Raw genomic sequence first — 16,199 nt, forward strand, 5'->3', positions numbered from 1 at the left:
CCATATGTCTGACGCCATATAACCGTAAATAAAATGTGTTGAGTGCGTCGTTAAATAAAACATTTCTTTCTTTCTTTGTAAAGTTAAAGTTTGTTTTATTTAACGACACCACTGGAGCACATTGATTAATTAATCATCGGCTATTGGATGTCAAATATTTAGTAATTCTGATTCGCGGTCATTAGAGGAAACCCGCTACATTTTTCCTAATGCAGCAAGGGATCTTTATATGCATTTTCCCCACAGACAAGAAAGCACATACCACGGCCTTTGTCCAGTCGTGGTGCACTGGTTGAAACGAGAAAAAACCCAATCAGCTAAATGGATCCACCGAGGTGGTTCGATCCTGCGACGCAAGCACCTCGAGTGAGCATTCAACCGACTGAGCTAAATCCCGCCCCTCACTTGTAAAAGTGTTCCATGTCTGAAGTTTCGTGTCATGGCTCTAGGACACTGCTTGGTGAAGAGTCGCCTGGTAACATAAGAACTTTGTCATGGTGGTGAGGGTGTTGTCTGCTAACTACTTAACACACACACACACACACACACACACGCACACACAGAGAGACACACACACACACACACAGGCACACGCACACACGCACACACAGAGAGAGACACACACACATACAGGCACACGCACACACACACACACAATTGCTATTTCCAAAACATTTTTACTTTCTTCTTAGGTCAAACTAAACTAAAAACGTAGGATGATGGAACGCACTATAAATTCAAATCAAAGGTCCAGCCAAATATGATATAGAATTACTGGACTATACATGGGCGGATCCAAGGGGGGGGGGGACCAGGGGGACGCGTCCCCCCTAAAAATTGTTCAAGTGCCCTCAAAATGTCCAAGTGCCCTTTTTGTTTGTAGAATTTTTTTTTTTTTAAGTAAACAATAATTATATTGTAGATAAATGAAATCAAGATTTTCGTGTACATGCGCAAGCTTGCAGATATGTGTCTGTGTTATTGAGTCTCAATGGGGCCCCATTGAGGTTCTAACGCGAGTGACGCCAATTTACTTCATTATTGCTAGTATATTATGACGTAGAACTGTAGGAATTCATATTAATTGTAAATATCAAAACTTGTAGTAAGGTGCCCTTTTGACGAGTCAATGTGCCCTTCTTTTTTGGTCCCCCCCTAAAAATATTTCCTGGATCCGCCCATGCTATAAATCGGAGTTCACAAAAATCAACAGCTTGCTCTGAATGTGCACGTTAAACAATTTCCCATCCCATCGAAGAACTCCACTGAAACCGAAGCGCACCAGATTGGAGGAAATACACATTAAAGAATACACGGTGCAACGAGATAACGCCATTGACGTGTTATGGAAGTCGGAGAGAAGGTTACCAGCTCGGTTAACGACGATGAATCTCCTAGCATACCAGAAGTTAAATACGAATGTTAGTTAGGATTATAAGTATTTGTGTTAATTCATAACGTGTGTAAATAATTTATTACAAATTAAGAGTTTATCGTCGCACAGGCCTAAAAATAAATTTGAAGTTGCGTAACGCTCAGGCAATCGCTTGATTCGGCGACCCATTCAGCGAGTTAAGTTGGGAGGAGGGGTAGGGAGATTGTTTCGGTTTTAAAACAAAAATAAAAATAAATATATAAACACGTTCTGCAGTGGTTAATTAATGTGAAAAAAAAAAAACCTTTAAAGAAAAGATAGAAGGTATATTGCACTCTGAGCACAACAATTTTTTTGGTCAAAGGGAAGTAACTCGTAAAACCAGGTTGATTGAATGAGGTAGGGGTTAATGGGGCCAGTGTACACTTTTTTTTGAAAATGAAAAATGTCGATCAACATTTTTCATTTTTTTGTATGTACACTTTTAGGAGGGAGGGGTGGTCAAAAGTGTACGGTTTGTACGCTCGTGAAAATGTAAAAAATTATGGACAGCATCTTAAAAAGTTTGTTGAAAGGACATAACGAGTTATGTGCGATGAAAAAAAAAACCTATCAAAATTGTATATTTTAAATGGATAAATAGTTCAATTTTTAATTAGGGTTAGGGGTTGCACAACAAGTGTGGCTTTCGTCTTAATTATTTAACAAAAACTCAAGTCTTTGCCCTGAGCAAATAAACTGACAAAGTTACTTTATGGATGTCAGATACCATTGAATACATTCAAGATGTTCCAAATTAATGTATATTGTAAACTGACTGGAGTGTGTTCTGTATTGTGATTGGTTAATTACATTCTTTTTCCGGGATCAAATGAAAATAACACCCGGAAAGCTCATGACGTCATTAGAAAGTGACAAATCAAGGGTCTACAGTTAGATTGTAGCCAGGTATTTTTTTCAAGAAACGCCAGATATACAGTTAGTTCTGTAGAAAAACAATTCAGTTTACAATGGACATAACCATTTGACATTTGCAGGATCAAATAGACAATAACACCTGCAAATCTAAAAACTCCATATGGTTATCTCCTAACTCGACAATGAAAGTTTTGCCAATATCTTTTATGAAGGAAGGAAGGAAATGTTTAATGACGCAATCAACATATTTATTTACGGTTATGTGGCGTCGGACACATGGTTAACCTTTAGACTACTGGATTAATTTTTAACAAAAACCACGTTGAGTGGGTACAAGTTTATAATTTTTACTCATATATATTCACTTAAATGTTTTACAAATACATGAAATAATTTCATATATGAATCAGTAAGTATTATTTTCGTGGTTTTTTTGTAATTTTTATTATTTTTAGATCAGCTAATGGTGATTAAAATTAGGCAAAAAATCCATTATTCCCGATAACAGTGGTTTTGTAAAAAAAAAAAAAAAATTTAAACCCGAACTACGATTCATATTGCAATATTTGGTAATTTTTGTTGTTGGTAAAACTATCAAATTTATTATCAAATTAGCTGTCACAATCAGCTATCGATCCCTGAAAATTAACGCGACGTGCCGCCATTGTTGTCAAGCGAAAATACTTGCCGAAAACCACTTTTTGAACTCAAAATTTCAAGGTATTTTCAGTTGAAAAAATCAAAACAAAAGCCACCATTTTGAAAAAAAATCTTTTTTCTTTTATTATGTTTCCGGTGAGTGTCGTGTGCAAAACGGCAGGAAATATGAATTGGGGAATGAACTGTATACAGTGTACAGTATGTCGACTGATGTGACGTCGGGCGAGATATCTCGCCTGCAGTACTCAGTAGGTTAAGGACCACACAGATATTGAGAGGAAAGCCGCTGTCGTCATTTCGTGGGCTACTCTTTTCGATTAGCAGCAAGGGATCTTTTATATGCATTGATCATCCCACAGACAGGGTAGTACATACCACAGCCGTTGATATGCCAGTCGTGGTGCACTGGCTGGAATGAGAAATAGCCCAATGGGCCCACTGACTGGGATCGATCCTAGCCTGACCGTGCATCGAGCGAGTGCTTTACCACTGGGCTATGTCCCGCCCCATCTTTTATGATGTCTAAATTTGCCATGATTGAATAAACTCAAAAGAAAACCAGGTCCTCCTGTTGTGTTAAGGCAAAGGTTGAGGTGTTTATATTGTTTGTAAATGGTAAACATTTCAGATGTGAATACTAATTAATTAAATAACAATAGGTTAATTTATAAATGTTATGCCATTTCTTTTAACATGTGCTAAACTTTCGTTGGTGAGTATATTATTGAACTCATTCACACTTTTTTGCAAAGATCTTAATCATTAAAGGGGTATTAACGACTACGATAAGGTTGCTTTGTGGAACAGGTGTAAGTTTACGGTGCCAGCCGTAAAACTCCTGTAAGTCACTGCAACTAACCTTAGCTATGATTCTTTCATATAACGGGACCCAGGTATATACAGTTAGCCATCCTTTAGAAGCTTTACCAATGGCTTAAATCTTAACTAGTGGCAGAAAAGTGTCGTTGATGATGCTTCCTACCTACAGCTATTTACAGGGTATATCTCAATGATACCAATTGCCGTAGTTTTTTTTCAAGCCCTGAGACTGAAAACTTGGGCACCAAACCATCAATTGTTTCAAAAATGTAAATTATGTTTTTGCCATTAATGATATATACATATATACAACATAGGATCTATAGGGTATAATAGGAAGGGCACCACAGTACATTTCTTGTTGTCAACATCTTGTTTTGGGGGCACAAAAGTTAGAAAGGTATCCAATACACTTGGAATCCTAATAAATAATAAAATAAGATTGTGCTTTAATTATCTCTAAAATTTATGCCTATATTTTCTTTTTTGTATTTTCAGACTTGGATCACACTGCAGATATTCAGTAAGTATATCTCATAGTAGAACACAATTACAGTCAGACTGCAGATGTACCAAGATTTGTTTCCTAGAACTGAATCCCAGATTTTTGGATCAGAAACATATGAGATGGAATTTCAAAATATCTCCATGTAATTTACATTATTTTTACTATTCTAGTGGGATCCTTTAAAAATCCCTAAATTCTAGAGCAAAATTTGGATTTATTAGCAAAATTTTATGCCTAATTATCTTTAAAAGTGCAAAACCCAGAGTTATTTTTCAACAAAAGATATACAGTGGAACTGCTATTACGACCTCCTGCAGGAATTGTCTTAAATAATACCGAATTACCAACATTCAAAATGATAATTATTTGCTAAATGTTGATTGTGAATTTTACGTCCTTTTGGTTGCCAAATTATCGATAAAACCCCCACTATTTTCAACTTATTATCAATCATTACATGAAATTCTTTAACCAAATTACATTCAAAATTGTCCAGGCCCCGTGCTTGTAAACGTTAAAGTCTGGACTTTATTAAAGTCTAGACTTTAAGTTTTATAAGCACGGGCCCAGATGTGTTTATAAGTGCCAGAGCTAGCCCTGATGGTGATACCTTGCTACAGATCTACATAAATGTCGAATAAATTTTGTACGGAAATGTTTTACTAATAGTATACTATACATGAACAATGTCAATTTCTTTAATAATAGACAATTCTAAAATTAATACTAAATAAATGACATGCAAGAAATCTTTATTTGTAAAGGATTGTCTGTTATTTATTTTTCGCTCATGGATCTGGGTATGAAAACCCCCAAATGATCCACAAGCTGAATCGTCAAATATTACATAATTTGTGAATTAGTTTTGCATATATCCAGATGATCCTAAAAGAAATAACAGACAAAAAATTTAATTAAATTTGAAATATAACTTGCTTTGAATAACACTAAATGTTCATATTTTATTTATAAAAAAATGTTGGGTTCTAAACATTAACGCTTGAGATAAGACTGACAAGGTACCCGTATAAAGTGACGTCATCTGATATGATGCTGCCTAAAGACATTATTTTTACATTCATCGAGAAATTAACACACACACGTTGCTATGGCTGGAGCAATCATGAATGGAAAGGCTTTTGTAGATTTTTTAACCGACTTTTTTCCTAAACTGAGCTTTATTAAATGACACACTGAATGGTGGAAGTGCTTTTTGTATTAATATACAGGAAAAAAGTGTGTGGTGTGTGTAAACAAATTATATGTATTACATACATGTTTTAAGTTTGTTAAAACTCAGCAGCATGTTTGAGTGTAAATAAACTGCGAATCATTAGCTACATGTAGTCCTGTGTCGATTTGATTTAAATGGATTCCACTGCACATATATTACAGTTGCTTATAAATAAATGTTAATTTGATTGTTTATCTCTTCTGTTTTTTTACAGATTGCATACTTGTATCCTTTTAAAAAGCCGAGAAGTGGACATGTATATACATGTATCTGTGCAAAAGAAGTTTAGTTTTAAAGTCCCATAGAATCGGCTGATGTGATATGCAAGTGATTAGATAGAGATTGCCAAGTAAGGTTTAAGACTTGTCATAAACTAAGATCAAGGAATCCCCACACCAATAATAGCAGGCATTGTTTTGTTAATCCCATCATTCACTAAGCAAACATGAGAAAAGAGACCACACAAAGCCCACACTGTACATGTGTGCACACAGTGCTAGCGTTCTATGAATAAGTATTTCTTGTTAAAAATCAAAATGTTGCAATGGTTAGTTCCCTTGACAGTGTACTAGGGGGAGATAACTTGAAGGAATCGTTTGAGCAGGTGAGTACTTCTATTTAATATACAAGTATACATATATACCTACTTCTCTACATCATTTACAGGGTTTTTCAAATTCACCAGTCCTCTGTCATGGCTAGTGAATTGTTAGGTTGGGCTAGTAGAAAATATCAAACATATTAATGTAATACGTTGGCACTAGCTAAAGCTGCTGTGAGGGTTAGTAACTTTCTCATTTGTTGGTCACATGTGAACATAAACACAGACACACACTGTCTCTCCCTCTTCCTCTTCCCCTCCCCCTCACCCTCCCTCTCCCTCCCTCCTTTTTCTTTCATATACCTGTATGGTTTGTGCTACTAAAGCCGCACACCCTAGTTCCATCCAGCGAAAATAAATTATAATTTGGTTAATCTAGATGTCGCTCGAAGCACAACAATGCCTACGTCACAACAAATTTCACAGACTTGGGGTGCGTTTCTTTCACCTCTCCTGGACATGTTCCAACTGTTCTGTCCTGGTTGTATCCCCTATCCAGATATCGTAAGACTTAGCAAAATTATTGGTTTTAAGAATTTGTAACGTTTTGTATTGAGACACTTACTTGTCTGAACTTTATTGTTACTGAAAATGTTCACGAACTGTGAAGAACAATCTCACAAATGAACAACAACAAATCGGATGTTGATTGCGCGAACCGTGCACGAGAAAACAACCCGAACCAAAATGATAACGGTCACGTGGTATACCAACGTCTGTGACATTGATATGGAAATATCCCCTCTAAAAATAGATTAGACCTTGTCTGCTCAACGTTTTTTCTCTCAAACGTGCGTGGTTTTTAAGAAATACGAAAAATTTATTTTGTGGTATTACAAACACCAGGATTACCAAAAAACACTTCAGGTGAATGGAAATGTATATTCTAAATAATAAACGGTAAGTAAAGTGCAATTTTATTTGTGAAAAAATGGGTTTAATAGCGAAAAACAACGCCGTAATGGTTAACAAATAGCCGTAACTAGGGTGTGTCCCTTTAAAGCGACATGCATGTCCACTTTAGTTAGATTTACAACCTCCACATATATGTACATTCCATATTTTAATACTTTTTAACTTGTTATATATTTTTTTAAATGTGCAAAATGTTTTTTTGTTTATGTGCATGATAACATTAGTATACATTTTTTGTTTTCAGGTTGCTATAGCAATGTTTAATTACATGACAACTGACTATGACACTGTGAAAATGTCGGAAGTACACAAAATCAAAGCAGAAGGTAATGATAGAGATATACATCTAGCATCTAAATAAGCAGGGCGGGACATGGCCCAGTGGTAAAGCGCTCGCTTTTTGCGTGGTCGGTCTAGGATCTATCCCTGTTGGTGGGGCCCATTGGGCTATTTCTTGTTCCAGCCAGTGCCATCATGACTGGTATATCAAAGGCTGTGGTATGTGCTATCCAGTCTGTATATAAAAGATCCCTTGTTACTTTAAAGACACGTTTACTTACGTGCATTTGTGGCCATATGTCCAGTATTTACTGCCATTAGAAGTGGGATTTAGCTCAGTCTGTTGAATGCTCGCTTGAGATGCTTGCTTCGCAGGATCAAACCACCTCAGAGGATCCATTCAACTTGTTGGGGTTTTTCTCGTTCCAACCTGGTCAAAGGCTATGGTATGTGCTTTCCTGTCTGTGAGTAAGTGCATATAACATCCCTTGCTGCATTAGGAAAAATGTAGCAGGTTCCCTCTCATGACTGAGTCAGAATTACAAAATGTTTGACATCCAATAGCTGATGATTAATTAATCAGTGTGCTCTAGTGGTGTCGTTAAACAAAACAAACTTTTACTGCCATTTATTATTCCCAGTAACCACATGTTTTATTCACCAGAATTGTTTAAAAAAACCCCTCTAATTCATTCTTGCTGGAGTGTCGTCAAACATTCATTCATTTAACAATTTACTGGCCTCGGTGGCGTAGTGGTTAGGCCATCGGCTGGTAGGTACTGGGTTTGGATCCCAGTCGAGATATGGGATTTTTAATCCAAATACCGACTCCAAACCCTGAGTGAGTGCTCCGCAAGGCTCAGTGGGTAGGTGTAAACCACTTGCACCGACCAGTGATCCATAACTGGTTCAACAAAGGCCATTGTTTGTGCTATCCTGCCTGTGGGAATCGCAAATAAAAGATCCCTTGCTGCTAATTGGAAAGAGTAGCCCATGTAGTGGCGACATCGGGTTTCCTCTCAATATCTGTGTGGTCCTTAACCATATGTCTGATGCCATATAACCGTAAATAAAATGTGTTGAGTGCGTCGTTAAATAAAACATTTCTTTCTTTCTTTCATTTAACAATTTAACAATTCATATCCGAATATTTCTTGATCTTTATTGTTGGTAAAATGGTCAAATTTATTATCAAATTAGCTGTCAAAATTACTATTAATTCCGGAAAATGAATGAGTTCCACTATTGTTCTCAAGCAAAAATACTCTTTGAAAAACCACTTTTTTAACTTTACATTCCCTGGTGGTATTTCTCCAAAAACCACTATAATGGCCACTGTTGGTCTATTATTATTTTTGGTCAGTGCCGTGTGCAAAATGGCATGAAAAAGCCTAAATTATCTGCAAAATATGTTATTACATTGTGGGTACAACAATGTCATAGCTTAAAACAGAATAATTAAGTTTTCTTTGCATCTATACACTTTACGGCCATCTGATTGGTCCAGAGGTATTTACTTTTTGTCGTTCATATCTCACTGAACCGAAAAAATTTAAGCCATGCCTACTATCCCTCTGTAACTTGTAAGCATTGTTCCGTAGCTGTTGGTGAAAATTAAACGGTTCCCTCAACAGCATAAATGTTAAGACATTTTTCCTTCATTCTTCATTCACTTTCACAAAATATAAACTAAACACAAATGTGACAATTCCTTCGAATATAACTAAATGATCATTAAAATTGCACTGAGCAGCTAGAGGAAATGGCGTTGCTTATCAAAATTATGTCATTTACCAAATAACGTTATTTAAAAGAATCACCTGATTCAAATAATACTACAGGTGTATTTAAAGCTAAACAAAATAAATTCAGTTATGTATTGTTAAAGTATACATATAAATTTACTTATAAGATTTGACTGCAATTATTTTTTGGTTCATGCAAGTATGAACTGAAAAACCGATGTGCACACTTTTGTATGACCCGCTACATGAAATGTCAATATTGTGATTTGTGATGATTTGTTTCAGGTTCAGATATGAAGTCCCTGTTGTACAACTACCTTGACGAGTTCCTCTACCTGTTCTCAGCAGAGCCATATATCATTCCACGGGTATGTAATAAATAGTGATCATTAAACAAGCTTACACGTGTGTTGTACTTATTTTACAAAACACGAGTTAGGATTCTTGTATTGCGAGAATAGTAATACATGAATCGTGACACGAGTTTCATAAAATCTGTACGATTTACATGGGAATCCATTAATTTCTTTATTATTTATACTATTATTAGCATAATAATTTTTAAAATAAATAACGAGGGCTGTCAAAACGTTTCAAAGCTAACTAGAAGGAGAAGGCGGAATGACGTTGTTTTCAGAAATGTCTTTTTGGCCATCATATGAAGTCTTTTCTAAAAAGACATCTGACTCATTGGTTGGTTATGTGATTACTTGTTATTACATAGTTTTGTGCTGTATATAATTAGTGGAGCAGGATTTAGCTCAGTCTGTTGAGGTGCTTGCATTGGGGTTTTTTCTCGTTCCAACCAGTGCACCACAACTGGTCAAAAGACGTGGTATGTGTTTTCCTGGCTGTGGAAAAGTGTATATAAAAGATCCTTTGCTGCATGGGGGAAAATGTTGCAGATTTCCTATGATGACTGCGTGTCAGAATTAACAAATGTTTGACATCCAACAGCCAATGATTAATTAATCAGTCAATGTGCTCTAGCGGTGTCGTTAAACAAAACACACTTTAACTTTCATATGGTTATTATTAACTCAGTGAACCATATGGATAATAATGTAATGTATTTAGCACGTAATTATGCTGCTAAAGACAAGGTAACATTGTCTTATGTGCATCTGTGTAAGTGAAGAGTAAGAGGGGGAGGGGTGTGTATGTGAGGGAGAGACTGAGTGACATTGACAAATCACATTTTGATTATTAGTTGAGAATTATTTTCTTCTTCTTTTTCAGGTTATACGAATAACAGAGTTTGACATTGAACATTTTAAAATTAAAGCTATTGGGTAAGTTTATATGTTTGTTTTTGCTAAACTACATGTAGGTGTCTTTCATCCATTTAAAGAAAACAAAACAAACAGTAACATTATTTTGCAACAATAATTGGAACAATTGTTTCTTAGTATTTGTTTCCTTTGATCTTTTTTGGAGTGGGACCATTGGTATAGCACTCACTCTGTCGGTGGGCCCATTTTTAGACAGCACATCTGTCACTACTAAAAAGAATGAAAATATATATCCATTAATTTCCACAAGTTTAGTGTAGGTAATTTTACCTTTGGTACCCTGTGGCAGATACCCTGGTCGTAAATAAAATGTGTTGGGTGCATCGTTTAATAAAACATTTATTCCTTCTCTTTGCAGATACGGAGAGCCTTTTGATAGAGAAAAGCATCCACCAGTAAGTTTTTTTTGTCAGTCATGTTCTTGTTTCATTATCATGTAAAACTTGTCAACCTATTTATCATACATTAAAGGCAATTAACGAGTTTACCACTGCCAAATATAGTGACATTCAACCCACATTACTGACATTGATAAAAAGATAAAAAGAATATCCCCCTTGTGTCTTGTGATATAATTTTAGTATATAATATTTATTAAAATATCTTAAAATATCAGTGAAATTTCACTCTAAAATGTGTTATCTTCACTGTGCGAAAGCCAGAACTATTTTGCTGCTGGCGTTTTAAAAATAAAGGTAAATTGTCAAAAGTTATATAATAAATAGAAAATTTCATGTTTTTTGTCAAATATGATTTATATGTCATCGGCAAGCCTCGGAATTTCGTACTTTTATCAACTCATGCTGTTAAATTATGATATCACAAGACACTCGGGGAGTATCCTCTATATATTCACAAGTAGTAGTTCAGTGTTAGTGCTTGGTTTAGGGTGTGATCGGTCGTGGGATTGATTGAAAGGGGAAACTTAATACAGTTTCTAAAATTCTTATTATTATTATGCAGAGTATGACAAATATTTTGAAAAGTCACTAGCCACAGGGCTAGTGGGTTTGTGAAAACCACTAGCCCACCAAGATAAAGCACTAGCCCAAATTCTTGATCAATTATAACTGGATTTTTATCTAATTTTTGTAAGATTACACATTTACGACTATAACAGTAAAATAAAACAAACACTTAAATTATGTTGTAACTTTCAGTTTTGTCGTATTGTACGTTTGTTTTTTTGTCAAGTGTGAGCCATCGTCATTGTCCCGTTTTCACTTTCGCCCTCTCCCCCGGGGAAAATAATTGAGCTCATGATTGGTATCTAAACCCACTATCAAAATAATTAAATTTAAATGAGGGTACGACAGTGTGACACACGGTAATAGATGGTTCAGTGTACTAGTATTTGGTAGTGGGTTATACAGTAACATTTAGGGCCTACTATTTAGGTCGCCAGGAAGGCTGATGCCAATTGCTCAAATACAGGGCATCATCCGGTGTCAGATTAGTATCAAAAGAATATAACGGCGACATCTAATCCTTTGTTAATTGATGAACAAAAAAAGGTATTATCTTGTAGCCTTTCGGCAGCTGCGACACATTATCCCAAACCGTTACACGTAATAGGCCAAACCGAGTCGTTGCATGTGCAGTTACCATTAAAGAAAATTGTTTTTTCTGGTTGCCAATAACCATATGTAAGCGAAGTGTTAAATTAGAAAACAATAGGTAAATAAAACAAACACTGAAATTCAAAGCATGACTGGGGTTTACTTGATTGAGATTAACCTGTCGTCGCGATTGGTGATTTCCAAGTTCTTAGCCTAAAACATATGTGCGAGATTAACTACCACGTGATGTGTCCAACCAATCAAAACACGCATGTCATTAGACTTATTTCCTGTGCCAGAAACATGAAAGGGAAAAGTAAACAATGCATGCTGTAACTGTGACGATGTTTGCAGACCTAGTTCAAGTGGATAATTATTATATACTGATGGCGTTGTTGATACTATTCGATGACAAACGTCACAATCAAATTTATTAAACGAAATTTCAGCCGAGAGAAAAAACACAAAAAAACACGGGCTAGTGGTTTTGCGTTTCTCACTAGCCCGAACTTAAAAACCACTAGCCATGGGCGTCGGGCTAGCGGATTTGTCGAACTCTGTATTATGGCATCGTGGTTAGGCCATCGGTCTACAGGCTGGTAGGTACTGGGTTCGGATCCCAGTCGAGGCATGGGATTTTTAATCCAGATACCGACTCCAAACCCTGAGTGAGTGCTCCGCAATGCTCAATGGGTAGGTGTAAACCACTTGCACCGACCAGTGATCCATAACTGGTTCAACAAAGGCCATATGCTATCCTGCCTGTGGGAAGCGCAAATAAAAGATCCCTTGCTGCCTATCGTAAAAGAGTAGCCTATGTGGCGATAGCGTGTTTCCTCTAAAAAACAGTGTCAGAATGACCATTTGTCTGACGTCCAATAGCTGATGATAAGATAAAAAATCAGTGTGCTCTAGTGGTGTCGTTAAATAAAACAAACTTTACTTTTTTTACTTTTCTTATTATATGTAATGGTTTATTAAACTTGTGGAATTTATTAATTTAGAATCACCTATTTGTGTCTGGGGATGGGTGGAGTTTACTCAATTTATTTCACTACCAGATTATTTCCAACTAAATTTGGTGGGAAGCTTTCTTGACCCATGGAGAAATTAAATTTTGAATTTGGTCGTTCTGTCCCCATAAAAATGGGTTTTAATGAGTGGACTGTTTAGGCCCATGGGCCTCCTGTTTCCTCACCCTAGTCGGTGCCTCATGACTGGTCCGTCAAAGACCATGGTATTATATCTAATAGAAGGTACATAATAATTATATAAAACACCCTTTGTTGCTTTTTTTATAGGAATAGCCAAGTAATGACCGCAGGTTTATTAATCTAGACCAAGTGTAAAAAAAAAAACCATACCTGTATGTTAGATGCCATATCTCCATAAGAATTAGACCTTGTATGGGGTGGGATCTAGGTCAGTTGGTAGAGCACTCGCTTGTTTCATGGGATCAAACCACCTCAGTGGACCTGTTCTCCATTTGGGTTTTCTCCTATCCCGATCATGTCCAATGATTAGTAATTTAATGTGCTCTAGTGGTGTCGTCAAACAAACAAGACTTTAACTTTAGAACATAGATCACTTTTTTTAAGATTTAATCCATTTTGCATTGTTCATTCGTACCTAATCTCTTTATGAATTTTTAAATTATCATTTTAATTTTGTTTCACAGGGAACAGAAGTGAAAGCCATCACTTATTCTAATATGCAGATACATGATAACAGACCAAGTAATGACGTGTTTGTGATACTTGACATATAACTTAGTTCAGCAAGAAACGTGTACCGTTTCCTATAAGCCGTCCATGACAATTTGGTGAAACCGTGTGAAGCTTCATTCAAGTCATTAAGGTAAATATTTTGCTGCACTTCCTTCAACATAACTTCCATATGAATGTGCAGTAGAACTGTAGGACATCACTGGAAAGTGAATCATGGTTTTGTAAAAGATGGTCTTGTCGAAGCTCATTCCTGTGTGATAAATAGCGAATCTTTGCAGTTTCCTGCTCTGAAAAATCGAAGAAATCCGGAAATATTGCTAAGATAACCTGCAGCCATGAAAGCAGTATCTTGGAGATGACGACGAATGAAGGGAGGAAATTCTGTGTGTAATTTACAACTTTGTTTTAAAATGTTTTTTATTAACAAGGCTCAAAATTCATTTGGTGAATTGGGAAGCAATCTTTGCACATAAAATTTTAACTTGAAAGCAAGTGTTAGAAATTTAGATGCACTTCTAGAAAATAGAATGGAAATGAACAAATTATGATGTGACTTTATTTTCAACACCAATGCCGAAATCTTGAGGAAAATGCAGATAAAAGCTTATGGTTTATATTATCATTCCTTAGAATGAGGAATTCTGGATATATCTGGAATGCTGTCAAAAGAATGTGGAAAGCAAATGCTGCTTGTTAAACTTATTATCAGAAAAACACATCTATAGTGCATTTTGAGCAGCAGATGCTTCCTACCTTCTGTAAAATTTTGAGCTTTGATAGTACTTGTAAATTTATGTATTGTGGCCAGCATTAGCATTTGCGACCTGCTGTTAGCCAAGGTTTTAAGCTCTAGAGTGTTAAGTTAACAGATTTGAATTGAACTGAAAGTAGTAATTATATTTCAGGGTTCATACTAGAAAAAAATATGGTTTTAGCTAATTTTGAGATATGTTGAGTATTTCCTTGAAAATGATTTAAAAGGTTAATTTAAAGAAAAATGTATTTGGCAAAGACTAAATGTTGTACCCATTTAGTATTAAAATTAGCAATTTGCTTATTTTGGTAATGGTGAGCCCCGTATTTTATGATTTTTATTTTTAAAAAACAACCCCACAAAATACCAACTGATTAGAAAATTAGCATGCAGACATACTCTTTCAGTCTGCTCACATCCATTCAAAGTACAGGTCTATCTATTCTAGTCGTAAATTCCAGTGTTAGTCAGAAAGCCAGACTGGTGTATTTTTTTATCTTTTTTATACATATACCTCACCTCAGGCTCTTGAACGGTGTGCATTTCCCCTTTACTGCTGAGAATGATTTCTTTATCAACACACTTTCCATGAGAACAATTTTTTTTTAATGGACTTCATATACATGGTATCTTTTCCATGTGTTATTTGCTCAAGTACATTCAGCATGCAGGAATAGGATCGGAAGCTGCTCCTCCTGACACAATAAATGGAAGATTCCTGCCCTTTTATTGGCTGTTGGGATATTCCGACCAGCCCTCAGTTAGAGGGGGAAATGCACTCAGTCTGAGAGGTCAGATTAAATATTCATGAAAAGAAAACTCAAAAGTTGTTTTTTTAAACATATTTATTATTTAATGGTCTATTTCGGGTGTGGGGATTTATGCCATTTGGTTTACCTCCCTTGGTATTATTATCTCCCTTAAGATTGTTTACCCCTAAAATTGAATGTGTACCTTTTTTTTGCCTTCTGTTTTTCTCTTTTTTTTCTTCTAATTTTATTTTTTTGTGATTTTTTTTGTTTTCTTAGTGTTGAAAATTGCCATGGTTTCTGCCAGAGGGTAAAATGGGTATGGCACCATACCGATATTTTTTTTGTGATTTTTTTTTTAAAAGTTAACCTTTTAACAAAGTTAATTACCTTAACCCTAAACTTAACCCATTTTCTTTCTGGGGGTGGCCCCCCCACACCCCCTTTTGACTGTGGTTGCATTCAATTCCATAGTGCCATACCCAAACATTTCTTTCTTGCAGAAACACTGACTGCTAATATTATTTTCTGTTCAATTTAAGTCCTGGCCATCTATTGGTTGTTTATTTTTATAACTAATTTTACACTGATTTGTTAGCAGGATATTAAGTTATTTGTGTCACATTTAACCCATAGAAGCTTAAAACATTTTTTAAAGCTATGTAAGAAATTCCCAGAATGCATTTACTAACATTACAAAACCAACCCACACACCTACGTCTGGCAGAGTTTAAAGACATTGGCGCTAAAACACAAATTGCAATACTCAAGCGTGGTGCTAAAATATGGATTTGGATTTTTCCCATAAATATATTTATTTAAAATAAATATTTATTAAATTCTACCATGTCTGGTAGATTTGCCATAAATATATTTATATAAAATAAATATTCATTAAATTCTACCATGTCTCTGGCAGAACTAAACAGTGAAGATTTTGTTTGGTATTGTGTTGTGATTAGCTACACAAATTTCAGTTTGCTACACAATTCTAAAACGTTAAATAGTAGTTGCTACTCATGTTCAACTAATCACCAACTGTTGCTAATCTAAATTTTAAAACC

At 35.6% G+C, this 16,199-nt stretch overlaps 1 protein-coding gene across 1 annotated transcript; it reads left to right on the forward strand.

Moving 5' to 3' along the window:
* The first annotated feature begins 1,325 nt into the window (after positions 1–1,325).
* LOC121377580 (protein archease-like) lies at positions 1,326–15,455 on the forward strand. Its single transcript, XM_041505638.1, has 9 exons — positions 1,326–1,421; positions 4,271–4,295; positions 5,729–5,739; positions 6,087–6,118; positions 7,275–7,356; positions 9,340–9,422; positions 10,294–10,346; positions 10,705–10,741; positions 13,584–15,455. The coding sequence occupies exons 1-9, from the start codon at positions 1,346–1,348 to the stop codon at positions 13,671–13,673; spliced, it is 489 nt and encodes a 162-aa protein (XP_041361572.1). The 5' UTR covers positions 1,326–1,345; the 3' UTR covers positions 13,674–15,455.
* The last annotated feature ends 744 nt before the right edge of the window (positions 15,456–16,199 follow it).

The sequence above is a fragment of the Gigantopelta aegis genome, chromosome 7 (genome assembly GCF_016097555.1).
Source record: "Gigantopelta aegis isolate Gae_Host chromosome 7, Gae_host_genome, whole genome shotgun sequence".
Classification (NCBI taxonomy): domain Eukaryota; kingdom Metazoa; phylum Mollusca; class Gastropoda; order Neomphalida; family Peltospiridae; genus Gigantopelta; species Gigantopelta aegis.

Bases quoted from the DNA above. Each gene is read 5' to 3' on its own strand.
- LOC121377580 (XM_041505638.1), top strand. From the start codon at position 1,346: ATGGAAGTCGGAGAGAAGGTTACCAGCTCGGTTAACGACGATGAATCT. The intron at 1,422-4,270 runs GTTAGTTAGGAT...TTGTATTTTCAG, and splicing joins ACCAGAAGTTAAATACGAAT to ACTTGGATCACACTGCAGAT. The intron at 10,347-10,704 runs GTAAGTTTATAT...TTCTCTTTGCAG, and splicing joins TTTAAAATTAAAGCTATTGG to ATACGGAGAGCCTTTTGATA.